At 43.8% G+C, this 21,929-nt stretch overlaps 1 protein-coding gene across 24 annotated transcripts in view; it reads left to right on the plus strand.

Annotated features, from left to right (window-relative positions):
- LOC139276239 (adhesion G-protein coupled receptor G2-like) overlaps nt 1–21,929 on the plus strand; it is a 281,046-nt gene that overhangs the window by 35,566 nt on the left and 223,551 nt on the right. For 16 of the 24 annotated variants that reach the window (XM_070893921.1, XM_070893925.1, XM_070893932.1 and 13 more), the window contains exon 5: nt 3,853–3,897. The exons of 7 other annotated variants lie outside the window; for them this stretch is intronic. In XM_070893921.1, coding sequence (XP_070750022.1) covers nt 3,853–3,897 — 45 coding nt within the window. The remainder of the gene's footprint in view (nt 1–3,852; nt 3,898–21,929) is intronic. One more of the 24 variants, XM_070893922.1, reaches the window with a different exon arrangement.

Consider the following 21,929-nt stretch of genomic DNA (forward strand, 5'->3'; position numbering starts at 1 on the left):
TAAATTTACTCCAATAAACAGGCAGAACAGGACAGCCTAAAATACCTGACTGGATTAGTGCTGGACTGCTTCCAAACTCAGAAATCACTGCATCACATAAGTTATTATTTAAGCTAAACTACATCTTTAGATTAATTTAGTTATTAAATAATACTTCTGACATCATTATGACTTTCAAAACTTAAAAATAATATTTCAAAAACATATTTTAAATCCAACATGTAGAAAAAAAATACTTAGAGGAGAAAACCAGATGATATTGGTGCTGAAATTTCTTTCTAAATTGTCCTGTTTTTGATGTTGAGATTAAAGAATCATTATCAATGTGTGGCTTTGAAATGCTTCCTGAGAGTTCAGTTCTCTTGGTAATGAAAAACTAGCATTCAATCATAACACATGTGCAATAATGCTTCTTTAACATTGTTAAGCAGCTAATGAGCCTTGTAACAGGTGTAAATGTCACAAAGTTGATTCACAAAGCTGGAGAGTGAGCAATTTTTGTGGAAAGTGGAGAAAATTTCTGATTTACCCACAAGGCTCTGCACATGTTCGGGTCCACAGTGAAAGCTCTGCTTCACCTGCTCAAAAATTATTGAAAATATACCCTTTTGAGCTTTAATAACTTCTGGAAGGCTCCCAAATTTTCCTGTATGTCTTCTGCCTCTGAATTGCGAGTCCTTCAATCACCATCTTATGACTGCACAATATGATACAAACAGTGTAAGACAATAACAGTTACCGTCAGATTGTACATATAACCCTGGACTCCATATGCTGTGAGACAGTGTCACTGTTGTTACTGCTATGGTGATACATCAACAATTTCTATTTGTTAAATTCACTTCAGCCAGTTCTGACCTAGAGACTCACTGAACGATTTGACGGTGCTGCTCAGGAAAGCTGCAGGAGTTCCTTATCAATGTCTTTTCACTCATGACCTTCAATCCATTTTGGAAAGAGCAGGAATCCCGAGAGCAGAGCTACTCATGGTAGAATAGTCTTTTAGCACTTTCTATCTACATTCCACCAATTATTACTCAAGCTGTCTTTTTTTAACTTGAAATGAATAAAGCCAAGATTTTCAGCCCCTCATCTTTCAGTGTAGTACAGCATATTATGAGATGCTTAAAGAGCCAAGCTTTGCAGAAAATCTTTAAAGGGTTTCTATTTTTGTACATCACTTTGGTAAGTGCTTGCTGGGGGAGAATAATATGTGGCTCCAAGTCCAGGCCTATCATTGATCCAGATATTGATTTTACAAACTCAAATTTAAAAATACTGTCAAAAGTCCAACTTGGAATAAATATCGCAGGTGTGGGATATTTCTGACTGCTCAGTACCTGTGTGTGCCTGGACTTGGAGCTACATATTGGGAAGGTTTACATGGTGGATGAAGGGCCCCAGTTGCTCCTTTACTATCAACTCTTGTAGACACAGTGGTATTATTCATAAAGTTTGTTTTTATTCATTCTCAGGATGTGGGCATCGTTGGCAAGACCAGCGTTTATTGCCCATCCCTGGTTGCCCTGAGAAGGTGGTGGTGGGCCTTCTTCCTGAATCGCTGCAGTCTGTGTGATATTCTTTGTATCGGTTTGATGCAACTCATGGCTTGTTAGACACTTCAGAGAGTAGTTAAGAGTCAACCACATTGGTGTGGGACCAGAATGACATATTGGCCAGACAAGGCAAGGATGACAGGTTTCCTTTTCAAAAGCACAGCAATGAACCAGTTGGACAATCCACCAGCTTCAAGGTCACTATTACTGATACCAGCTATTTATTTCTAGATTTAAAAAAAACTGAATTCAAATTCTGTGGGCTAGAAATTGGCCAGTCTTGCGCCTGTTTTTTCAGCTATATTTCACCTTTTTAGACAGAAAAAGGTGTTCACCTAAATTGGCCAAAGTTGAGCGGCAGCGTTTTTGAAATACCGTTGAAAAGCAGACCGCCATCGTCAATGACGCAAAAAAGCGCTATCGCTTTAAATTGGGCGTTTGACGCACCAGTATTCTGGGTGAACAAAAAACGCCCGAGAAAAGCCTGCGTTGCAGCCCCAGAAACAGCAGTACATATGAAGACCTGCAAAAAAGGTAAGTTAAAGTTTTTATTTTTTCATTCTTTTTCAGCGATTCGCTAGAATGTTTTGTGATTTTTTATTTTTTGTTTTTTGCAATTTCTTTTTTGTGTTTTTCCCCCTCCCAGGGCCTGTATTTTAGCGGTAATCGGCCTTGGACTAAAGTTGGTGAGGACCGCGGTTTCCACCGCGAATCCTTGTGCAACGCCGATTTTTACCGTCGGGCGCATTTTTTTGCCAATTTTAAGCCTTTAAAAAATAGCGGTATTTTTAACGGTATTTTAACGTTATCATCAAAAGACCAATTTCTAGTCCTTAAACTGCCATGGTTAGATTCGAATGTTACGTTCATACTGAATAATGAATCCAGGTCACTAGATTATGAGTCCAGTAACATAACCACTACCATACTCTATAAGAGTAATCAAGAAAGTAATTGCAACTCAGCACATCCATTTGGTAAACCAAACATTTCTTAGATGAGTGAATTTAATCTCATTAATAATAAGTATAGTGATATCAGTAGCCTGAATTAGAGGATTTCATTTTTTACATTCTTAGCTTGACTTACAAAAAAATGCTCAGTTTATTTTTTTTAAATAAGGATGGACTGAAACTTGGAGATTGAAGGTAATGGAGATGCTAATAAATCTTGATAATAGGATGTTGATTGGGCGAGAGACTGGCCAAGATTCGGTTGTCATGCATGGACTGTGGAATGACCCAGATAGTCATTTCTCATTCCAAGCATTCTTATGTTATGTAGAAGCTGGTAATGTCAGCCTTGTTGATGCACTTATTCACTCTGCAGTGCTAAGATGTGGGTTCTCTACATAGATTTTATCACTTGGTGATTTTTTTTTTGACTCAAGGTAAGATATTTTCGGAGGAGGATGTTGTGTCCTCTTTAAAAAAAAATAGACATACGGGCCCAAAAGCAAGGGAGAAAATAACTTTAAGAAATGGATAACAAGCAACAAGAAGCTGCTTTTCAGAAAGCCAGGTGACCAGAGGTGCAGTGTTAGGAGGAATATGCTTGCTGTGCTAACGAGTGGTCGATTGGGGGCTGAGATTGCAGTTTCCCACAAGATAAGTTGTTGTTCCCAATTGTACAATCAAGACAAAGAATGATCAAAAGCACAATGCTGCCCCACAGTGGGGGAGGGACAAAGCAATGGGAGAATTTTTGGCCCAGATGTGCCTCCCAGGAATGGCTGAGGTAGAGTCCAAGGATCAAATTCAATTCTTGCCATTTACCCACCCCCCCCTGCCTGATGGCAGCAGCTCTTCACAGACGGTGGCACCCTCTGGTATCAGCTGAGGGGACATCACATTTGAGCCTGATCCCTGCTCTCACTGTACAGCAGGAGTGGTTGGATAGCGGTGAGGAGCAGAAAATCTGCCTATTTTTACCTCACCCCAGCCTGGGGACATAGGCTGACAGTTCTTTTCCAACACTTACCACACGACGGAGGTCGTAATGGGCGCCGGTCTGGTCTACATGGCTCAGTCCTATAATACAGTGTAGAGCTGATTTCCCAATGAGTGATCCTTGCCGGGAAACCCCAGTCAGGGAGGCAGCCCTCAGATGGACTGAGCTATTGAGAGACCTCAATGCACCATTTTCAATAGGTTAAGATGAAAATGGAAGAAGATAGCGGTGCTGCACTCTGTACCAGGTTTGAAAAATAGGTTAAGAAGGAAGTTATATGTGAAACATGAATGATATTCATTACCTTGGACCACAAATCCTTCTAATACTCATTGATGTTACATAGCAGAGCACGAACACTACAGTACAAGGAAATCACGGAGATTACTTGGTGAGTAAGAGTTTATCACACGGTCATAAAAATGAATCATTTGAAATCATGTGTTTCTAACGTAAACGTTAAAGGGAGCTTTGAAGGGTTCATTGTCTTGGGATTCTCCTGGATCATTTGCTACATTCCTAGGATAAGCTCACCCCAACCTTTAATAAACAAATGAACTTCTTACAAAGCCCATGGGCTAACCCAAGCTCTGTATTACTGAAACATAGGGCCTAATCACCAGCCAAACCAATCATCAATGAACTATCAGGTCCATGAGCTATTAATGAACTACATTGAATGAATGATTAGAAACACCACTCATCTGCTTACATGACCTTTAATAAATCATAAGGCTATAGGTCAACCCATATTCTCCATTAATGACCTATAATAGCCATGGACTACTTGAGACTATATGCCAATGAGTTATATGAACCTTAGGTCTGCCTAAATTGCTAATTCATGAATTATAAAGCCCATGAATCAATTCATACTATCTAGTACTGAACCACCAATGTCCATAGGCCAGCCCTAATCATTCATTAATGAATTTTAACTACCATAAATCTAGTTACATAGGTTCAGGAGTATGCCATTTAGCCCCTTGAGCCTGTTCCGCCATTCAATGAGAATGTGACTGATCTGCGACTTAACTCCATATAACCACATTTGGCTCATATCCCTTAATAGCTTTTGTTAACAAATATCTATCAATCTCAGATTTACGATTAACAATTGATCTAGCATCAATTACCATTTGCGGAAGAGAGTTCCAAACTTCTACCACCCTTTGTGTGTAGCAGTGTTTCCTAATTTTGATCCTGAAAGGTCTGGCTCTAATTTTTAAACTATGTCCCTCTGTCCTAGACTCCTCAATCAGCAGAAATAGTTTCTCTCTATTTACCCTATCTATTCCCTTTAATATTTTGAAAATTTTGATCAAATCGACCCTTAACTTTCTGAAGTTTAGGGACTAAAATCCTAATTTGTGCAATCTCTCCTCCTAATTTAACCTTTGGGGTCCGAATATCATTCTGGTAAACCTACACTGCACTCCCTCCAAGGCCATTATATCCTATCTGAGGTGTAGTGCCCAGAACTGCTCAGAGTACTCCAAGTGTGGTCTAACCAGGGCTTTGTATTGGTGCAGCATAACTTCTACCCATTTGTAATCTAGTCCTATAGATATAAAGACTAGCATTCAATTATTATTCTTGATTATTTTCTGTACCTGTTCATGACATTTTAATGATTTATGCACCTGGACCCCCAATTCTCTTTGGACCTCCATTGTTTTTAGCCTTTCACAATTTAGAAAGTACCCTGTTCTCTCCTTTTTAGGTCCAAAGTTGATGAACTCACATTTGCCTACATTGAAATCCATTTGCCACAGTTTTGCCCATTTACTTAATGTATCCTTAATTAGAGACTGGTCTATAATTTCCTGGTTGCTCTCCCTCGCCATTCTTAAATAGTGGAGTGATATGTGCAATTTTCCAACCTAAAGGGATGGTTCCTGAATTGAGAGAACTTTGGAAGATTGTATTTAGGGCATCTGCAAAGTGCTCACCTACTTCCTTTAATCCTTGGGATGGAAACCATCTGGTCCTGGGCATTTGTCACTCTTTAGTACCATTATTATCTTCATTACTGCTGTTTTGCTTCTGTTAATTTTATTGAGTCCTGTCCTTGATTCAATATTAGTTTCCTTTGGGTTTCTGACGTGCTATCCACTTCTACTATAAATACTGACTCAAAGTAATTATTCAACATGTCCGCCATTTCCTTATTAACATTGACAATATTACCAACATCACTTTTCAAGGGGCCAGTGTTGCTCCTGACCACCCTCTTTTTCCGAATATAATTGTAAAAATTCTTAGGGCTAGATTTTACACTTATGTGCAGATTGCCCAAAAATGGGCGGTATTTAGGCGAGAGCGGTAAAAATGAGTTTTCAGATCACTGGCTTGTCACCCATTCTCAAAGCCCCTAATCTCCATTTTACAAATTGGGTGTTACCACGAGCGATCTGAAAGGGGCGTCAGCGTTAAATCTCTCTGACCTTCTGCCGGAAAGTGTCACTGTCCTTAACAACGGCATGGCAACGCTTGTATCCCGCGATTCAGGAGGTCAGGGGTCATCATTATATGCGCAGAAGGGGAGACTAGAGAGCGAGGGAGCAGAGAGGGACTGAAAGCGTGTGTAGGTGTGGTGTGTGCCAGTAACAAAAAGCCTACTAAGCACCCAGAACATAGTTGACACCGAGTTTTTGTCCAACAAATAATATATAACATGGAAGGGATGGAGGAGGCCCGGGAGCTGGTAGCCAGGAACACTGGTGGCAGAGGGCTCCCAGTGGTCCCGGAGCGCGGCACTGCACCCCAAGGTGCCGCACCTCCATTACCAACGACACATGAGAGCCAGGAGCAACATCTTGCTTCTGGATCGGAGCACGTTTCCACCTCGGGACCATCCTCTCCCGTATCTGTCCAAGCAGCATTTCGGCCGTCACCACTCCCAATGAAGCAGTGCCTGAGGAACTCTCTTGGCCAGGCGGCTTGGAGTCCGGAGGGGAGGGGGAAACGTAGAGGTGGGGATGAGAAGCGGGGGCGGGGGGTGGGGGAAGGGTTGGTTTTTATAGATATACTTATGATTTCAGACAACTGTTCTGTTTAAATGTTTTTTATTTAACATAACCTTGTTGCACATTGGCTCAGATAGCTGCATCGTTAAACACTGGTGGTTCCTTAACATCAAAGGGTATAATTACACTTAACTTCAATCAACTTAAACTTTAACTGTCACCAAGGTGATGCCCACCATTGATGTATGACCTGCACACCCAGCAGTGTGTCAGCCTTGTAAATAACACCAACATTCTTTCAGGCAAAGCAATCATTATGGTTCCGGATGTAAGGCTCTTGCAGCTATCATGCCACCACGGGCCCTTTCATGTGGTCTACAGGGGGGGCGGGGGCATGGCTTCAGCTTCAACCTGATTGTCTGGGCCAATGTCAGTGTCCGCCTCCTCGTCCTCCTCTTCCTCTCTCTAGTGAGGTGGACTGTCAGACTCATCAGGCAATTCTTGTCCCCTCCTGATAGCCAAGTTGTGCAGCATGGAGCACACCACCATAAATTGAGCTACCTACTCAGGGTGGTATTGGAGCTCACCTCCTGAGTGGTCCAGGCATCAAAAGCACTGCTTCGGCACTCCAATCGTTTTCGCCACGATATTGCGAGTGGATCTGTGGCTCTCATTGTATCGCTTCTTGGCTTCAGTGTGGGTGTCACGGAGGGGGGTCATCAGTCAGATGGCGAGTCCTTTGTCACCAAGCATCCAGCATTGAACTTGTGGCTGATTGTTAAACAAGTCAGATACAGTGCCCTCACACAGGATGCGAGCATCATGGATGCTGCCCAGAAATTTAGCATTCACTGCCATAATAATTTGCACGTGGTCGATAACGAGTTGCACATTCAGGGAGTGGAATCCCTTGCGGTTCCTGAAAACCTCTGCATCCTGAAAAAGTGTCCGCATCGCAATGTGCGTACAGTCTATTGCTCCCTGCACCTTGGGAAAGTTAGCAATTTGGTAGAATCCTAGATCCTCTCAGTGTGAGCCTCCCTGGTCATAGGGAAGCTGATAAAGTCCATCCTGCATGCGTACAGGGCTTCAGTGACCTGCCTAATGCAGCAATGTGTGGCATGCTGAGACATACTGCAAATGTCACCAGCTGAGGCCTGAAAAGAATCCGATGTGTAGAACGACTGTGCCGCGGTGACTTTGACCTTGACGGAGAGTGCGGTCCTGATGGTGCTGGTAGGCTGCAGATCTCCCCTTATGAGCTGGCATATCTCACTGATAACCTCTTTGTGGAAGCGAAGTCTCTGAAGGCAGATGGTGTCGAGCAAGTTGAGGTAAGACTGCTTCTCCCTTTACTTGCGGGGGGGTCCTCCTCATCAGTCTGTCACGTCTTATATTGGGCACATGATGCTGTCGAGCGTACCTTCTGCCATCTCGAGTCTGCAGCATGTAAGTGATCATCAAGAGAGGGTGAGAAAGGACAGGCCCCATTCCAATAGCTATCTCTTTTCCACCGATTGGTCACAAAGAATGAATGTCCCCACTAAGATATCTAGTAAATTCCAATCGCCCACAGTATGATGAAGATGTTTGTTCAGATGTTCACATCATCTCCAAAGACCTCAAGAGTACATCTGAACTCCCCCAAGGTTGAAGCAGAGCAGTCTTTTAAATGATGCGACATGTGATTTAGAACATGGTGTCCGTACCGCTGTGAGTAGTTCCGGTTAGTTCCACTTTTTCCCGGCTGATTTTTGGGCGAGCGATATTGTAGGTGAGATGTGTACAAGGTGGTGAAAGTGACACTGGGCGATCTCCTGGACGTTAGTTTCGGCAAATGTGATCTTTACGACAAAATAAAGTGGGTGGTCGGTATTATTGAATCTCGGCATTAATTACCTGCGGAAAGTAATGCTGGGTGATATTATGGGCATTGGTTTCGCCCATTCTGATGATTCCGCCCCAAAAAAGTTGGCGGGCGGTATTATTTTTTCCCAGCGTTATGTACATGGGAAAAGTAACGCTCGGCGATAAGTAAGGAAAAATGGGTGTCAGTTTCCATTTTGTGGCTAAATGGGCGATATCTGTCCGTTATACCTCATTTCAGCGTTAAATGCGGACGTTAAGTGGGTGTTATGCATGCAAAAAAAGTGTAAAATCTAGCCCAGTGTTGATTTTGATATCCCTTGCAGTTTCTTTTCAAAGTCTCTTTTTGTACATCTTACTATCTATTTTGTCACCCTGTGCTCTTCTTTGTAGCTTTGTATCTTTCCCATTTACCAGGATCTATGTTATTTTTTGCATTTTTGTATTCCTTTTCTTTTAATTTTATGCTGTCTCTTACATCTTTAGTCATCCAGGCAGAAACATTTCATTTATTAATTATACAACACATGGACCTGCTGAAGCTACAATTAAATAGTATTCTCGCTTCAATAGCCCAAGCTATCCATGGGTGAACCTTCATGTGCCACCCCAACAATCCACTGATAAATTGTAAGACCATGCACCTACCCAAATCATGTATGAACAGAGTGTAAAGCCAGTGACTTAACCAAATGATCCACCAATAGACTGTAAGATTATGGTTCGATCCATTCCGTTCCCAATAGAATGTAAGGCCATGGACCTTTACATTAAAATTAACAGAACTCAGGCTATCAAAGCTGTTTATTAATAAACTGTAAAGACTGAATACACCAAATAGTTTTAGCTTCACTGAATAAAAGAATAATGTTCTTTTCAAATAACATGGAAAGCAATTGAAACAGAAAATGTTACGATGCATGCACAGTTTGTGCCTATTCTCTGCATGTACGATACTATCTGGTGTCGATAGTCTTGACTCTTAACTTTTAAAAACAGTTACCTTTTTTAAAAAAACATCAATTTTCAATCGTGGTCTTAGTGTGGTACTCTATGTAGTAGCTATGCATCGACTTTCTGTGATGGTGTATTCCCTGTTGGTCTAGTGGTGGTCTTTGCATCTTGTTTTCTTGTAGGTCTTGTGGGGCGTGCATGTGACTCCACAGTGAGCTAATGACAGACTACATTGAATTTCCTTACCTGTTCAATACTGATTTATTATGAAGCTTCAGATTCAGTTACTCCTGAATGTTAACTCATCGTGTTCTGAATCTGACACATGGATTGACCAGCATGCATGTTCATTATAGTAGCTTATATTAACTGCTCCAATGAATAAAAATTGTCACAGACACAGACCTCAGGTGAGTTTTGAGGTGAAGTGATGTGTAGTGGGTAAGCGCTGTGAACTATGTTGACTATATCCAGTGAATATTATTGTGCATGGTCAACCAGGAGAGAATATTTGCTGCAGTGTTTCTGCAATGTCTAACTGTATCTATGTATTTAAAGCGAAAAGAATTGTACTCAGAGGGGGAGTACTTTGTGTCCAATTCACCTCAGTCTGAGAGCAGCTGCATTTATTCTAATATAGACCACAATTTTGGACTAGAAATAGGAGCCAATCTGGACGTGCTATCTTCTAAAAATGCTCTATCATCTGGCTACTGCTGCAAATGCAGCCAGTACAGAACATCCAATTGTAGTATAGCTCTGGATCTGCAAAACAATATGTCATTTTGGAAACATATTTTGTCGAGTAAACCTCCACATTTTCACAAATCTACATGAGCCTCTGCCTGATTTTAGGCATAACCTGAAGCAGGTCCAACTCAAATACTGTGGGCCAAACAAATGAGCACTGCCCCCTGACTGCTCCTGCATTTGTCCTTGTGGAAGTCCTTTTCACTACATTTCTTTTAATTCTTGTTATCTACCTAGGCGATAAAAGAGGTAAGTTGGAAGGTCAAAGTAGACAAGTCAGGCTAGTAGTAATTGGCAAAGCAGTGGATTTTTTTTTTAACTTGCAAGATCAAACTACAAGTAATGTAAATGGGCCAATTTTGCAAGCCAACGGGAAAACAAATGCTAGATTCATGAAGGAATGACTCTAACATCTCCTAATATAGGGTGAGACCATGAATGTAAGATAGTCACTAATAAATCCAATAAGGAATTTAGGAGAATCGTCTTTACTCAGACAGTGGTGAGAATGTGGAATGAGTTACCATGTGGAGTGGTTGAGCTGATTAGCATAGCTGCATTTAAGGGGAAGCTAGATAAGTACATAAGGGAGAAAGGAATAGAAGGATATGTTGATAGGGTGAGATTCAATCAGGTCGAAGGAGGTTCATGTGGAGCATAAACACCGAAATGCACCTGTTGGGCTAAATGGCCTGTTTCTCTGCTGTAAAAGTCTATGGGCTAGATTTTGCACTTTTGTACAGATTGCCTAAAAATGGGTGTTATTTCCAGCGTGGTCGGAAAAAATGGGGTTTCAGATCGCCGGCTTGTCGCCCATTTTCAACGCCCCTAGTCTCCATTTTAAAAATGGGGCATTACCGCAAGCGATCTGAAATGGGCGTTAGCGTTAAATCTCTCTGACCTCCTGCCGTAAAGTATCGCCATCCTTAGCAATGGCATGGCAATGCTCATTTCCCGTGATTCAGGAGGTCAGGGATCATTATTACATGCGCAAAAGAGGAGACAGAGAGAGAGAGGGAACAGAGAGGGACTGAAAGGTTGTGGTGTGTGCTTGTCTGGCTGTTGTGGTGGCACGAGGGAGATTCACCAGCAGCAAATAGCCTACTAAGCACCAAGAATGTATTTGGCACCGAGTTTTTGTCCAACAAATAATAGATAACATGGAAGGGATGGAGGAGATTCTGGAGCTGTTAGCCAGGAACACTGGGGGCAGAGGGCTCCCAGTGGTCCCGGAGCGCAGCACTGCACCCCAAGGTGCCGCATCCCCATTGCCAACGACACATGAAAGCCATGAGGAACATCTTACTTCTGGCTCGGAGCACGTTCCCACCTCAGGACCGTCCTCTCCCATATCCATCCAAGCAGCATTTCTGCCGTCATGCCCTGCCCCCCCCACAATGAAGCCTCGCCTGAGTAGCTCTTTGGCCAGGTGGCTTGGAGTCAGGAGGGGAAGGGGAAGGGGTAGAGGTTGGGTGGAGAAGCGGGGAGGGGGGGGGAAAGGAAAGTGAGGTGCATGGCCGCAGGTGTTGTCTGGGGCATATTTTTAGGTTGCTGGTGGGAGAGTCAAGGTAAGGGGCGAGAGGGCTACCTTGTTGGTTTGCATTTGTGTTCTGTTTTGCGGGAAATGGGGACCATTGTAATGATGTAAATGTGATAAATTTGTTGTGGGGTGGGGCGGGGTGTTTGTTACATATATATTTATGATTTCAGACAAATGGTTGGGTTAAATATTCTTTATTTAACATAACCTTGTTGTGCATTGGCTCAGATAGCTGCACCATTGCACACTGGTGATTCCTTAACATGAAAGGGTATAATTACACTTAACTTAAATCAACTTAAACTTTAACTGTCACCAAGGTGATGCACACCATTGATCTATGACCTGCACACCCAGCAGTGTTGCAGCTTTGTAAATACCATCAACGTTCTTTCAAGCAAAGCGCTCATTTATGAGCTCCTGATGTAAGAGTCTTGCAGCTATGATGCCACCACGGGCTCTTTCCTGTGGTAACGATGGAGGTAGGGCCATGGTTTCAGCGTCAGCCTGATTGTCTGGCCTGAGGTCAGCATCCACCTCCTCGTCCTCCTCTTCCTCTCTCTCCTGAGGTGGACCGTCAGGCCCTTCTGGCAATTCTTGTCCCCTCCTGATTGCCAATTTGTGCAGCATGCAGCACACCACCACGAATTGAACTACTTTCTCAGGGTGGTATTGGAGCTCGCCTCCTGAGTGGTCCAGGAAGCTAAAGCACTGCTTAAGCACTCCAATGGTTTTCTCGATGATATTGCGAATGGATCTGTGGCTCCTGTTGTATCGATTCTCGGCTTCGGTGTGGGTGTCACGCGGGTGGGGGGGGAGGGTCATCAGCCAGGTGGCGAGGCCATATCCTTTGTCACCAACCATCCAGCATTGACCTTGTGGCTGACCGATAAACATGTCAGATACAGTGCTCTCACGCAGGATGCTGCCCAGAAATTTAGCATTCACTTCCATAATAATTTGCTGGTGGTCGACAACGAGTTGCACATTCAGGGAGTGGAATCCCTTACAGTTCCTGAAAATCTCTGCATCCTGAAAAGGTGCCTGCATCGCGATGTGTGTACAGTCTATTGCTCCCTGCACCTTGGGGAAGTTAGTAATTCGGTAGAATCCTAAAGCCCTTTCAGTCTGAGCCTCCCTGGTCATAGGGAAGCTGATAAAGTCCATCCTGCGTGCGTACAGGGCTTCAGTGACCTGTTTAATGCAGAAATGTGTGACATGCTGAGATATGGCGCAAATGTCGCCAGCTGAGGCCTGAAAGGAACCCGACGCGTAAAACGACTGTGCCACGGTGACCTTGACCTCAAAGGACAGTGCAGTCCTGATGGTGCTGGCAGGCTGCAGATCTCCCCTTATGAGCAGGCATATCTCAGTGATAACCTCAGTGACAGTCTCCGAAGGCAGGTGGTGTCGCACAAGTTGAGGTAAGACTGCTTCTCACTGTAAGTGCGGTGTGTAACATCTGGTCCTCCTCATCAGTCTGTCATGTCTTACATTGGGTACATGTTGCTGTCGAGCGTACCTTCTGGCATCTCGAGTCTGCAGCATGTGCATGGTCATCAAGAGAGGGTGAGAAATGACAGGCGCCATTCCAATAGCTATCTGTTTTACACCGATTGTTCACAAAGAATAAATGTCCCCACTAAGACACCTAGTAAATTTCAATCGTCCACAGTATGATAAGATGTTTGTTCAGATGTTCACATCACCTCAAAACACCTCCAAACACATCCGAACTCCCCCAAGGTTGAAGCAGAGCAGCCTTTTAAATGATGTGACCTGCAATTTAGAACATGGCCTTCAGACCGCTGTGAGTAATTCCGGTCAGTTCAACTTTTTCACAGCGGATTTTTTGGTGAGCGATATTGTCGGCGAGATGTGTGTGAGGTGCCGAAAGTAAAGATGGGCGATATACTGGCCGTTAGTTTCGGCAAATGTGATCTTTACAACAAAAAAAAGTGGCGGTTGGTAAATTATTGAATCTCGGTGATAATGACGTGCCGGGTGATATTATGGGCGTTGGTTTCACCCATTCTGATGTTTCTGCCCAAAAAAAGTGGCGGACGGTATTATTTTTTCTCAGCCTTACGTACATACTGGAAGTAACACTCGGCAATAAGTGACCGAGAAATAGGCATCAGTTTCCATTTTGTGCCTAAATGGGCGATATCTGGGCGTTAGGTGTCATTTCAGCGTTAAAATGGATGTGAAGTGGGCAGTATGCATGCAAAATAATGGAAAAGCTAACCCCATGTAATTCTATGTAATATCATTGATACCAAAAGTCCTATTGTGGGAGGTTTTCATGGATGTGACTATTACAAACTTTCTTAGTTAACACGTCAGTGGTTGCATCATTTCACACACAGTCAGCAGATCAATCACTCAAATGAAAGAGTATATATTATGGCCGGGAATTTCCCACTCAGCCAATGTAGCTTCATTGGATGTGCGGCAGAAACCCCGTTAACACACGATGGAATGAGAGGGGGTGTGAGAAAATTCCCCGCCTGGGTTTCATTGTACAGTCAAACTACAACCGCTGCAATGTCTGCACACCGACTGACCAAATTACCACATGTTGTTGTGGTAGTTTTCCACCATACTGTAAATAGAGGAAAGGAAGAGCCTCCATTTATTTAATTTTTTTTTCATTAAACCAATTTTTTCTAACAAGCAATATTAGTGAGCAGCTGTATAAATAAAATTCCATCTAGGTCCAAGCCTGATAATATTTAACCAGTTCATGGACCTGACCAGACATAGAACACTTGGGACTTGGCTTCATGTTGTTTATTCAAACACCGCATCACTCAAAAACCTGTGTGGTGTCCTCTGTATAGGAGGATGGTGTAAAATGGGCGTAATTGAATTGGACAGCCATTATATAGCTGGCTCGATTTTCCCTTCCATAGACTTCTATGGACTTCAATGGAAAGCAAAATGGGGCATGGTATATAACGGACGGCTAATTCAATATCACCCATTTTACCACCATTTCCCAAAGTTACAATTACATCCACCCCCTCCGCGCCCCCCCCAAAGAATTGTTACAAAGTATGGCAAGGTTTCAGATATCTGATCAATATTAACAGATGACCAATTTACTTTGACATTGTAAGCCAGCTTGTTGTACCCACTTATGGAGAGACATTGAAGCACTAACAGGAGCGAACTTTGCATTTTTGAGAATATTTTATTTGCAGAATGTCAGGAAGCATTAACAGCTGCTGTTTCTAGGCAACAGGCAGCAGTTCAGTGTGTAATTATCTGGTGATTTAAAATAGTGAGGCTTCATGTGTCCACAGTGATTAAAATATAAATCTATTAATCAATCACATTGGTAAAAGCATAATTAATTTCCTTATCCATTCTGTGCACAAGAGCCAGTTAAAGGAACACTGTCTTCATGAAAAATGTCTGGCAACCCTTTTTTTTTTACCCGACGTGTTTTGTCTTCTATTCATAACTAAGAGAAATTAGATAAGGTTTTACTGATCACAGGTTTGATATAAATGAATGCATTGAACAAAGATTTGATCATGTTTCAGCTGACAACAGTTGACTGTCCATATTTTCAATTGATGTTTATCCGGGCTGGATTCCCAACTGTATCTCTTTACGTCACAGAGCCACTTATATTTTAAATGCTGAGGTTGCCAGTGCAGTGGAATCTTCTTTTTTATGAATTCCTGAGATCTGGGTGAAGATAGGTCCACAATCCAGTTAGGTAGGGAGTTCCAAGCTTTCGATCCAGCGATGATGAAAGAATGGCGATATCTGTCCTTTTTTATCTTACCCAGTTGTTTCAAAGTCACAGTTTCAGCTTTCACTTTCTTGCCGGGAATGCCTGCAGGCGAGTGGTGAAGCTCAGTACAAGGTGACAATGCTCAAATCATAGCCAGCACCCATGGCCCTTTACATTTGCTGCTGAAGGCACTGCCACTAAGAGGAGCAGTCACACAGCCGTGCATGGAATGAGCGCATAATCTGCTGTAAATACAAGGCTAGTCATCATCTAAACAAGTCAGGGTATGACATCTCAAGTGTGTGCAGTTCTGGTGAAGGGGGCACATTCGAAACATCATAACCTGTCTTATCTCTTTACAGGAGCTGACTGGCGAGTGGGGCTTTTCCAGCATTGTCTGGTTTTTCGATCAGATTTCCAGCATTTGCAGTTTTCCTTATTTCATCTTGCCAACTGAGCTGCCTCTCTGGCGTTCCCTGTTACAATGTACAACTCTTTAAAAATATCAAAACTATTGTAATAAATACCAATTCTCTTTAACGTTCTTTTATTTTCTTCCCATTTCTTTTCTGAAATATTCACTGTTTACACAGTGATAATACAGTTATTATCATTGAGCTGGAAGCTACTGAGCTTGGCTCTGGGAAGGAGTTGAATTGGTGATGGTTTGCCATCACAAACCTGGAATGCTTCATTGAGCTGAGGTGCTTGTTAATTCAGCTCCCCTTATATTTTTTTGTGCAGTAATGCTGTATGTCTGTTAGTGCTACTGTCTCCTCCAACATTGGATTGTGCAGTGTAAACTGGCATAGCTTTCCAAACTCAGTACCTGGAGCAATCAGGTTTTTTTTGTTGGTTTTGAAAATAGAATCCAGATGCCAAGGCTCCCTTTTTAATCAATCCAATTATGAATAAAATGACTGAATTCCAGCTATACAGCTCAAAGACAGGGTAGTAATTTTCCAAGTGCCTGCTGACATTGAGAAGTCTTGCCTGCCTGCAGTGCTTATGCGAAAGTCGCAGGCCAGTGCCCACTTTTTTCCGATATACCCTGCTGGTGGGCAAGTTTACTATTGGCAGTGCGGGCAGGGAAGTGGAACTGAGTCCATGATCAGATCAGCCATGATCTTACTGAATTAGAGCAGGCTCGAGGGGCCAAATGGCCGACTCCTGCTCCTATTTCTAATGTTCTTATGTTCTTATACTCAGAAATGCGCATGAAGGAACAGCAAACAAGTGCCTCTGAATGACTGTTACTATTTCACAAGCTAATTACGGAGAAGGAAGGCACTTGGCTAATCTAATTCATCTATTCCACGTTTCCATCACCCTTTCATGGCCAATCCTTATCCCTCAACCAACATCACTAAAACAGATTATCTAGTCATTATCACATTGCTGTTTGTGGTGGCTTACTTGTGCGCAAATTGGCTGCTGCATTTCCAACATTACAGCATTGACTACACTCTAAAAGTACTTCATTGGCTGTAAAGTGCTTTGAGAGGTTCGGTGGTTGTGAATGGCGCTATATAAATCCAAGTTGATGACCCCGAGACGCAGAATACCCACGACGCTTGGTCTGCTCTCCGGGTCTCCATAATCAGTGCCTGCAAAGAGACGCTCGGTCACTCGATCAGGAAACACCAGGACTGGTTTGATGAGAATGATCAGGAGATTCAAGAGCTAATAGATTGCAAGCACAGGGAATTTCTGAGCCTTAACCAACAACCCAACTTGGGAACAGCAAAGCAGCATTACAGACGGCTCAAGGCTGAGGTCCAACAAAAAACCCAGGACTTAAAGAACAGGTGGTGGATGGAGAAAGCACAGGAGATACAGCAGCTGGCCGACAGCCATGATGTGTGAGGATTCTTCATCACAGTCAAGGCCATCTGCGGCCCAAACTCCCAAGGTCCCACCCCACTGCTGGCCAAGAATGGGGAAACACTCATCAAGGACACCAAGGCAGTCAGGGCCCGCTGGAAGGAGCATTTTGAAGATCTCCTCGATTGAGACTCTGCCTTTGGCTCGACTGTCCTCGATTCCATTCTTCAGCGTGCTACCTGCCACCACCTCAGTGAGACCCCAACACTGCATGAGGTAGAAAAAGCCATAAGACAGCTAAAAAACAAAAAGGCTATGGGAGCAGATGGAATCCCTGCTGAGGCACTGAAGTATGGCGGAGAGGCACTGCTGCCGTGAAGACATGACCTCATCTCTCTCATCTGGAGGGAAGAGAGCATGCCAGGAGATCTCAGAGATGCAGTGATCCTGACCATCTTTAAAAAAGGGGACAAGTCCAACTGCGGCAACTACAGAGGAATCTCCCTGCTATCAGCCACTGGGAAAGTCATCGCTAGAGTTCTCATCAACCGTCTTCTCCCCGTGGCCGAGGAGCTCCTCCCGGAGTCACAGTGCAGATTTCGTCCCCTACGGGGCACAACGGACATGGTTTTTGCAGCGTGACATCTGCAGGAAAAATGCAGGGAACAGTGCCAGCCCTTATACATGGCCTTCTACGACCTTACAAAGACCTTTGACATTGTCAATCGTGAGGGTCTATGGAGCGTCCTCCTCCGTTTCGGATGCCCCCAAAAGTACGTGACCATCCTCTGCCTATTCCATGATGACATGCAGGCCGTGATCCTTACCAACGGATCCATCACAGAATACGCCATCCACGTCCGGACCAGGGCCAAACAGGGCTGTGTCATCGCCCCAACCCTCTTCTCAATCTTCCTCGCTGCCATGCTCCACCTCACAGTCAACAAGCTCCCCACTGGAGTGGAACTAAACTACAGAACCAGTGAGAACCTGTTCATCCTTCACCGTCTCCAGGCCAGATCCAAGACCACCTCAACCTCTGTCATCGAGCTATAGTACGCGGATGACGCCTGCGTCTGCGCACATACAGAGACTGAACTCCAGGACATAGTCGACGTATTTACTGAGGTGTACGAAAGCATGGGCCTCACTCTAAACATCAGTAAGACAAAGGTCCACCACGAGCCTGTCCTCGCCGCACAGCACTGCCCCACCCAGTCATCAAGATCCACGGTGGGCCCTGGATACTGTGGACCACTTCCCTTATCTCGGGAGCCTCCTATCAACAAGAACAGGCATTGAAGATGAGATCCAATACCGCCTCCAGTGCGCCAGTGCAGCCTTCGGCCGCCTGAGGAAAAGAGTGTTTGAAGACCAGGCCCTCAAAACTGTCACCAAGCTCATGGTCTATAGGGCTGTAGCAATACCAGCTCTCCTATATGGCTCAGAAACATGGACCATGTACAGCAGACACCTCAAGACGCTGGAGAAATACCACCAACGATGTCTCCGCAACATCCTACAAATCCCCTGGTAGGGCAGACGTACCAACGTTAGCATCCTCGGCCAGGCCAACAACCCCAGCATTGAAGCCCTGACCACACTTGATCAACTCTGCTGGGCAGGCCACATCGTTCGCATGCCAACCACAAGACTCCCAAAGCAAGTGCTCTACACGGAACTCCTTCACGGCAAACGAGCCAAAGGTGGGCAGCGGAAACATTACAAGGACACCCTCAAAGCCTCCCTGATAAAGTGCGACATCCCTACTGACACCTGGGAGTCCCTGGCCAAAGACTGCCCTAAGTGGACGAAGTGTATCCGGGATGGCGCTGAGCACCTCGAATCTCATCGCCGAGTGCATGCAGAAATCAAGCGTGGACAGCGGAAAGAGCGTGCGGCAAACCTGTCCCACCCATTCCTTCCCTCAACGACTATCTGTCCCACCTATGACAGAGACTGTGGTTCTCGTATTGGACTGTTCAGCCACTTAAGAACTCATGTTAAGAGTGGAAGCAAGTCTTCCTCGATTCCGAGGGACTGCCTATGATGATGATAACTCCAAGTCTTTCTTTTATTTTTCTTTCATGAAAAATAATTTCCTGATATTGGTCTTACATTTGTCTTTTGTAAATGTGAACCTGTGATCCCTTGTTCTACTATCATAATTGAATTTACCTTTTCTGTACCATTTAGAATCTTCTATGCCTGTAGACGATCACTTCTCATGTGCCGCCTTTCTAGGCTGAAAAGCCCAAGGAGTAGAAATAGTTATGCATTGCGCCCGTTTATCAGGTGTACAATGGGCACCATGGTGACAACTTTAACTGTGGAATGGTCCGCGTCGATCGCTAACTTTGTCGGGCCTTTTTTTGCCTGAACGAGTCGCGAGGCCCCTTGCATCTGTTAATGAGGGGCCTAATGACTGTTTTAAGCGCCCTCAGAAAAATTGTTTCGCAATGAGCGGAGCAGGTGCCAGGCATGCTCCCCTGACTCCACAGTCCCCCACCTTGTTACCATTCCACCCGAATTCCCACCAGGATTTCCCTTTGGACTGCTACTGGTGAGTCAAGCTGCCCGACATTCATTGCCATCAAATGCACGCGCTGCCTACGAAGGTCCATCAGGTGATGGTAGCTCACACAAAATGTTAATGAGGCCAGAGGCCAAATTTTGGGCCAGCCTTGGGCCTCATGGTTAGGATGCTCTCTGTCAGCCCATTGTTGGTTATGCGGCTGAAAATGGGCCATAACCAATTCTTACCCCCAAGTCTCTCCAGTCTTTCCTCGTGACTTAGACCTCTCACACTAGGGATTAGCCTTATGCCTCTTCTCTGCCCTGCATCCAACACTTGAATCAGTCCCTTGTACCTGGATGGTTAGAATTAGACACAGCACTCAAGGTAGTGTCTGATCAGAGCCCTCTACAGTTGGAGCATGACTTCCTCTGGCATGTACTCTGCTGCTTTGGATATGTAATTTAACTTTATTTTTTATTAATATCATCAGGTTTTGTTGAAGTAAGAATTTAGTATCATTTTAATATTAAATTGTAGCACTGTAGCTTTCTCAAACTTTCATGGAAATGTGAGCAGCATCCAACTCTAATCAATAGCTCCCTTGTATGCACAGCTGACTCATGCAAGTCTATTAACAATTTTCGCTTCAATCCTTCAATTATTTATTTCAGTGGTTCTATTATCATAATGAATTCAGTGGTGTATAACAAAACCCCAACTGATCATATCAGCTATTGTCAGCTTGTGAAAAGAACAGCCTAAAATAAAAGATTCTAATCAATTATGATACTTAATGCCTTAAACCACTCTGAGATATTAAAGGTCTCTCGTTTGACCTTCAGATTGAAGCTGCAAAGTAGCTGCCAGCGCAGCTTAATCTTTGCTTTGGAAACAAGGGACTGCTTGGACTAGGACCAATTTACAGGAGTCTGTTATTGGATTCAAGGAGTCAAAATGCAGTTATAATGTCCTGCTTCCAGATGCCATTATTCTGCTTTGTAAATGTAAGGTGATACTGTACTTACAATATCTCCCTTGTTGAAATCAAGACTCGACGTTCCATTTCTTATTCTCTTTGTTAAGACCTAAGAAACCGTGGAACTCCTTGCCTGCTTCAGCCTTCCTTTCCACCAACACTTTGTCAGCTTTTAAAACACAAGCTATTAGACTTACCTTGTCTTCTCAACTACTCTCTTCAATTTTGGTGATTTCCTGCACTGTGGGTTTCTCAGCAATGGAAAGGTATTGAAGCCCCAAATTGAACCGAACCTATCTGTGGGTTCGGGTCAGAAGTCCATTAACTTCAATTAGAAAGTAAAATCAGATGGGATGTAGATTAAAATCAGGGCTTTTGCTATGGCAGTGGCAAAACTTTCATTTTTATTACCTTCAGTGGCTTCCCAATTTGGATGGCTTTGGTCTGTTTGTTAGTTTTAATGTCAGTTGTCCACTGGATGGTTGGATGCCAGTGTGGGACTGGATGCAGAGAGCCTGTTATTGCTAATCACGGAGGATATTTGTCAATCCTCACAATCTGGGCTAACGTCAGCCCTCGAAAGTTAAAGTCATGATCAATAAAATCTCAATACAGTGTTCAGAAATAGCTGAAAGGTAGACAGGGATTGCAAGCCCCACCGCCCCCCCCCCCCCACTTCCCCACCCCCACCCCCAGTAAGTGCTGCACTCTCCAGTGGGTGAGATCTGAACAGACTAAATCCTTTTCAAGGGGGTTTTCAATTGTTTGATCTACAGAACTACTACCAAGGAGCCACTGTTCTGTGTCCTTTGCTCTTTCTTTGGAAGTGCAAATATAGGATTCCCCACAAGAATCTCACTTTATTTATTGTCGGGAATTTCCTTGAAGCTTCTCCTGCTCCACTATCAAAACTTTGGCAGAGATCCCATTTACATGGTTTTCCGACAAACTTTTCCGAAGTTTTTAGCGGCAAAGTGGGGGAATTCCTTGAGGAAATTCAAAATGTGTCTCTTGGAGGAAAGAAAGACTTTCATTTATATACTGCCTTTCACAACCTCAGGATGTCCCAAAGCGCTTTACAGCCACTGACATACATTTTGAAGTGTAGTCACTGTTGTAATGTAAGAAACGCAGCCGCCAATTTGCACATAGCAAGCCCCACAAACAGCAATGTGATATTGACCAGATAATCTGATTTTTTGTGATGTTGGTTGAGGGATAATTATTGGCCTAGATAACTCCCCTGCTCTTCTTTGCCGAGTAGACGGGGCCTTGGTG

This window comes from Pristiophorus japonicus, chromosome 11 (genome assembly GCF_044704955.1).
Source record: "Pristiophorus japonicus isolate sPriJap1 chromosome 11, sPriJap1.hap1, whole genome shotgun sequence".
In the NCBI taxonomy this organism is placed as follows: domain Eukaryota; kingdom Metazoa; phylum Chordata; class Chondrichthyes; family Pristiophoridae; genus Pristiophorus; species Pristiophorus japonicus.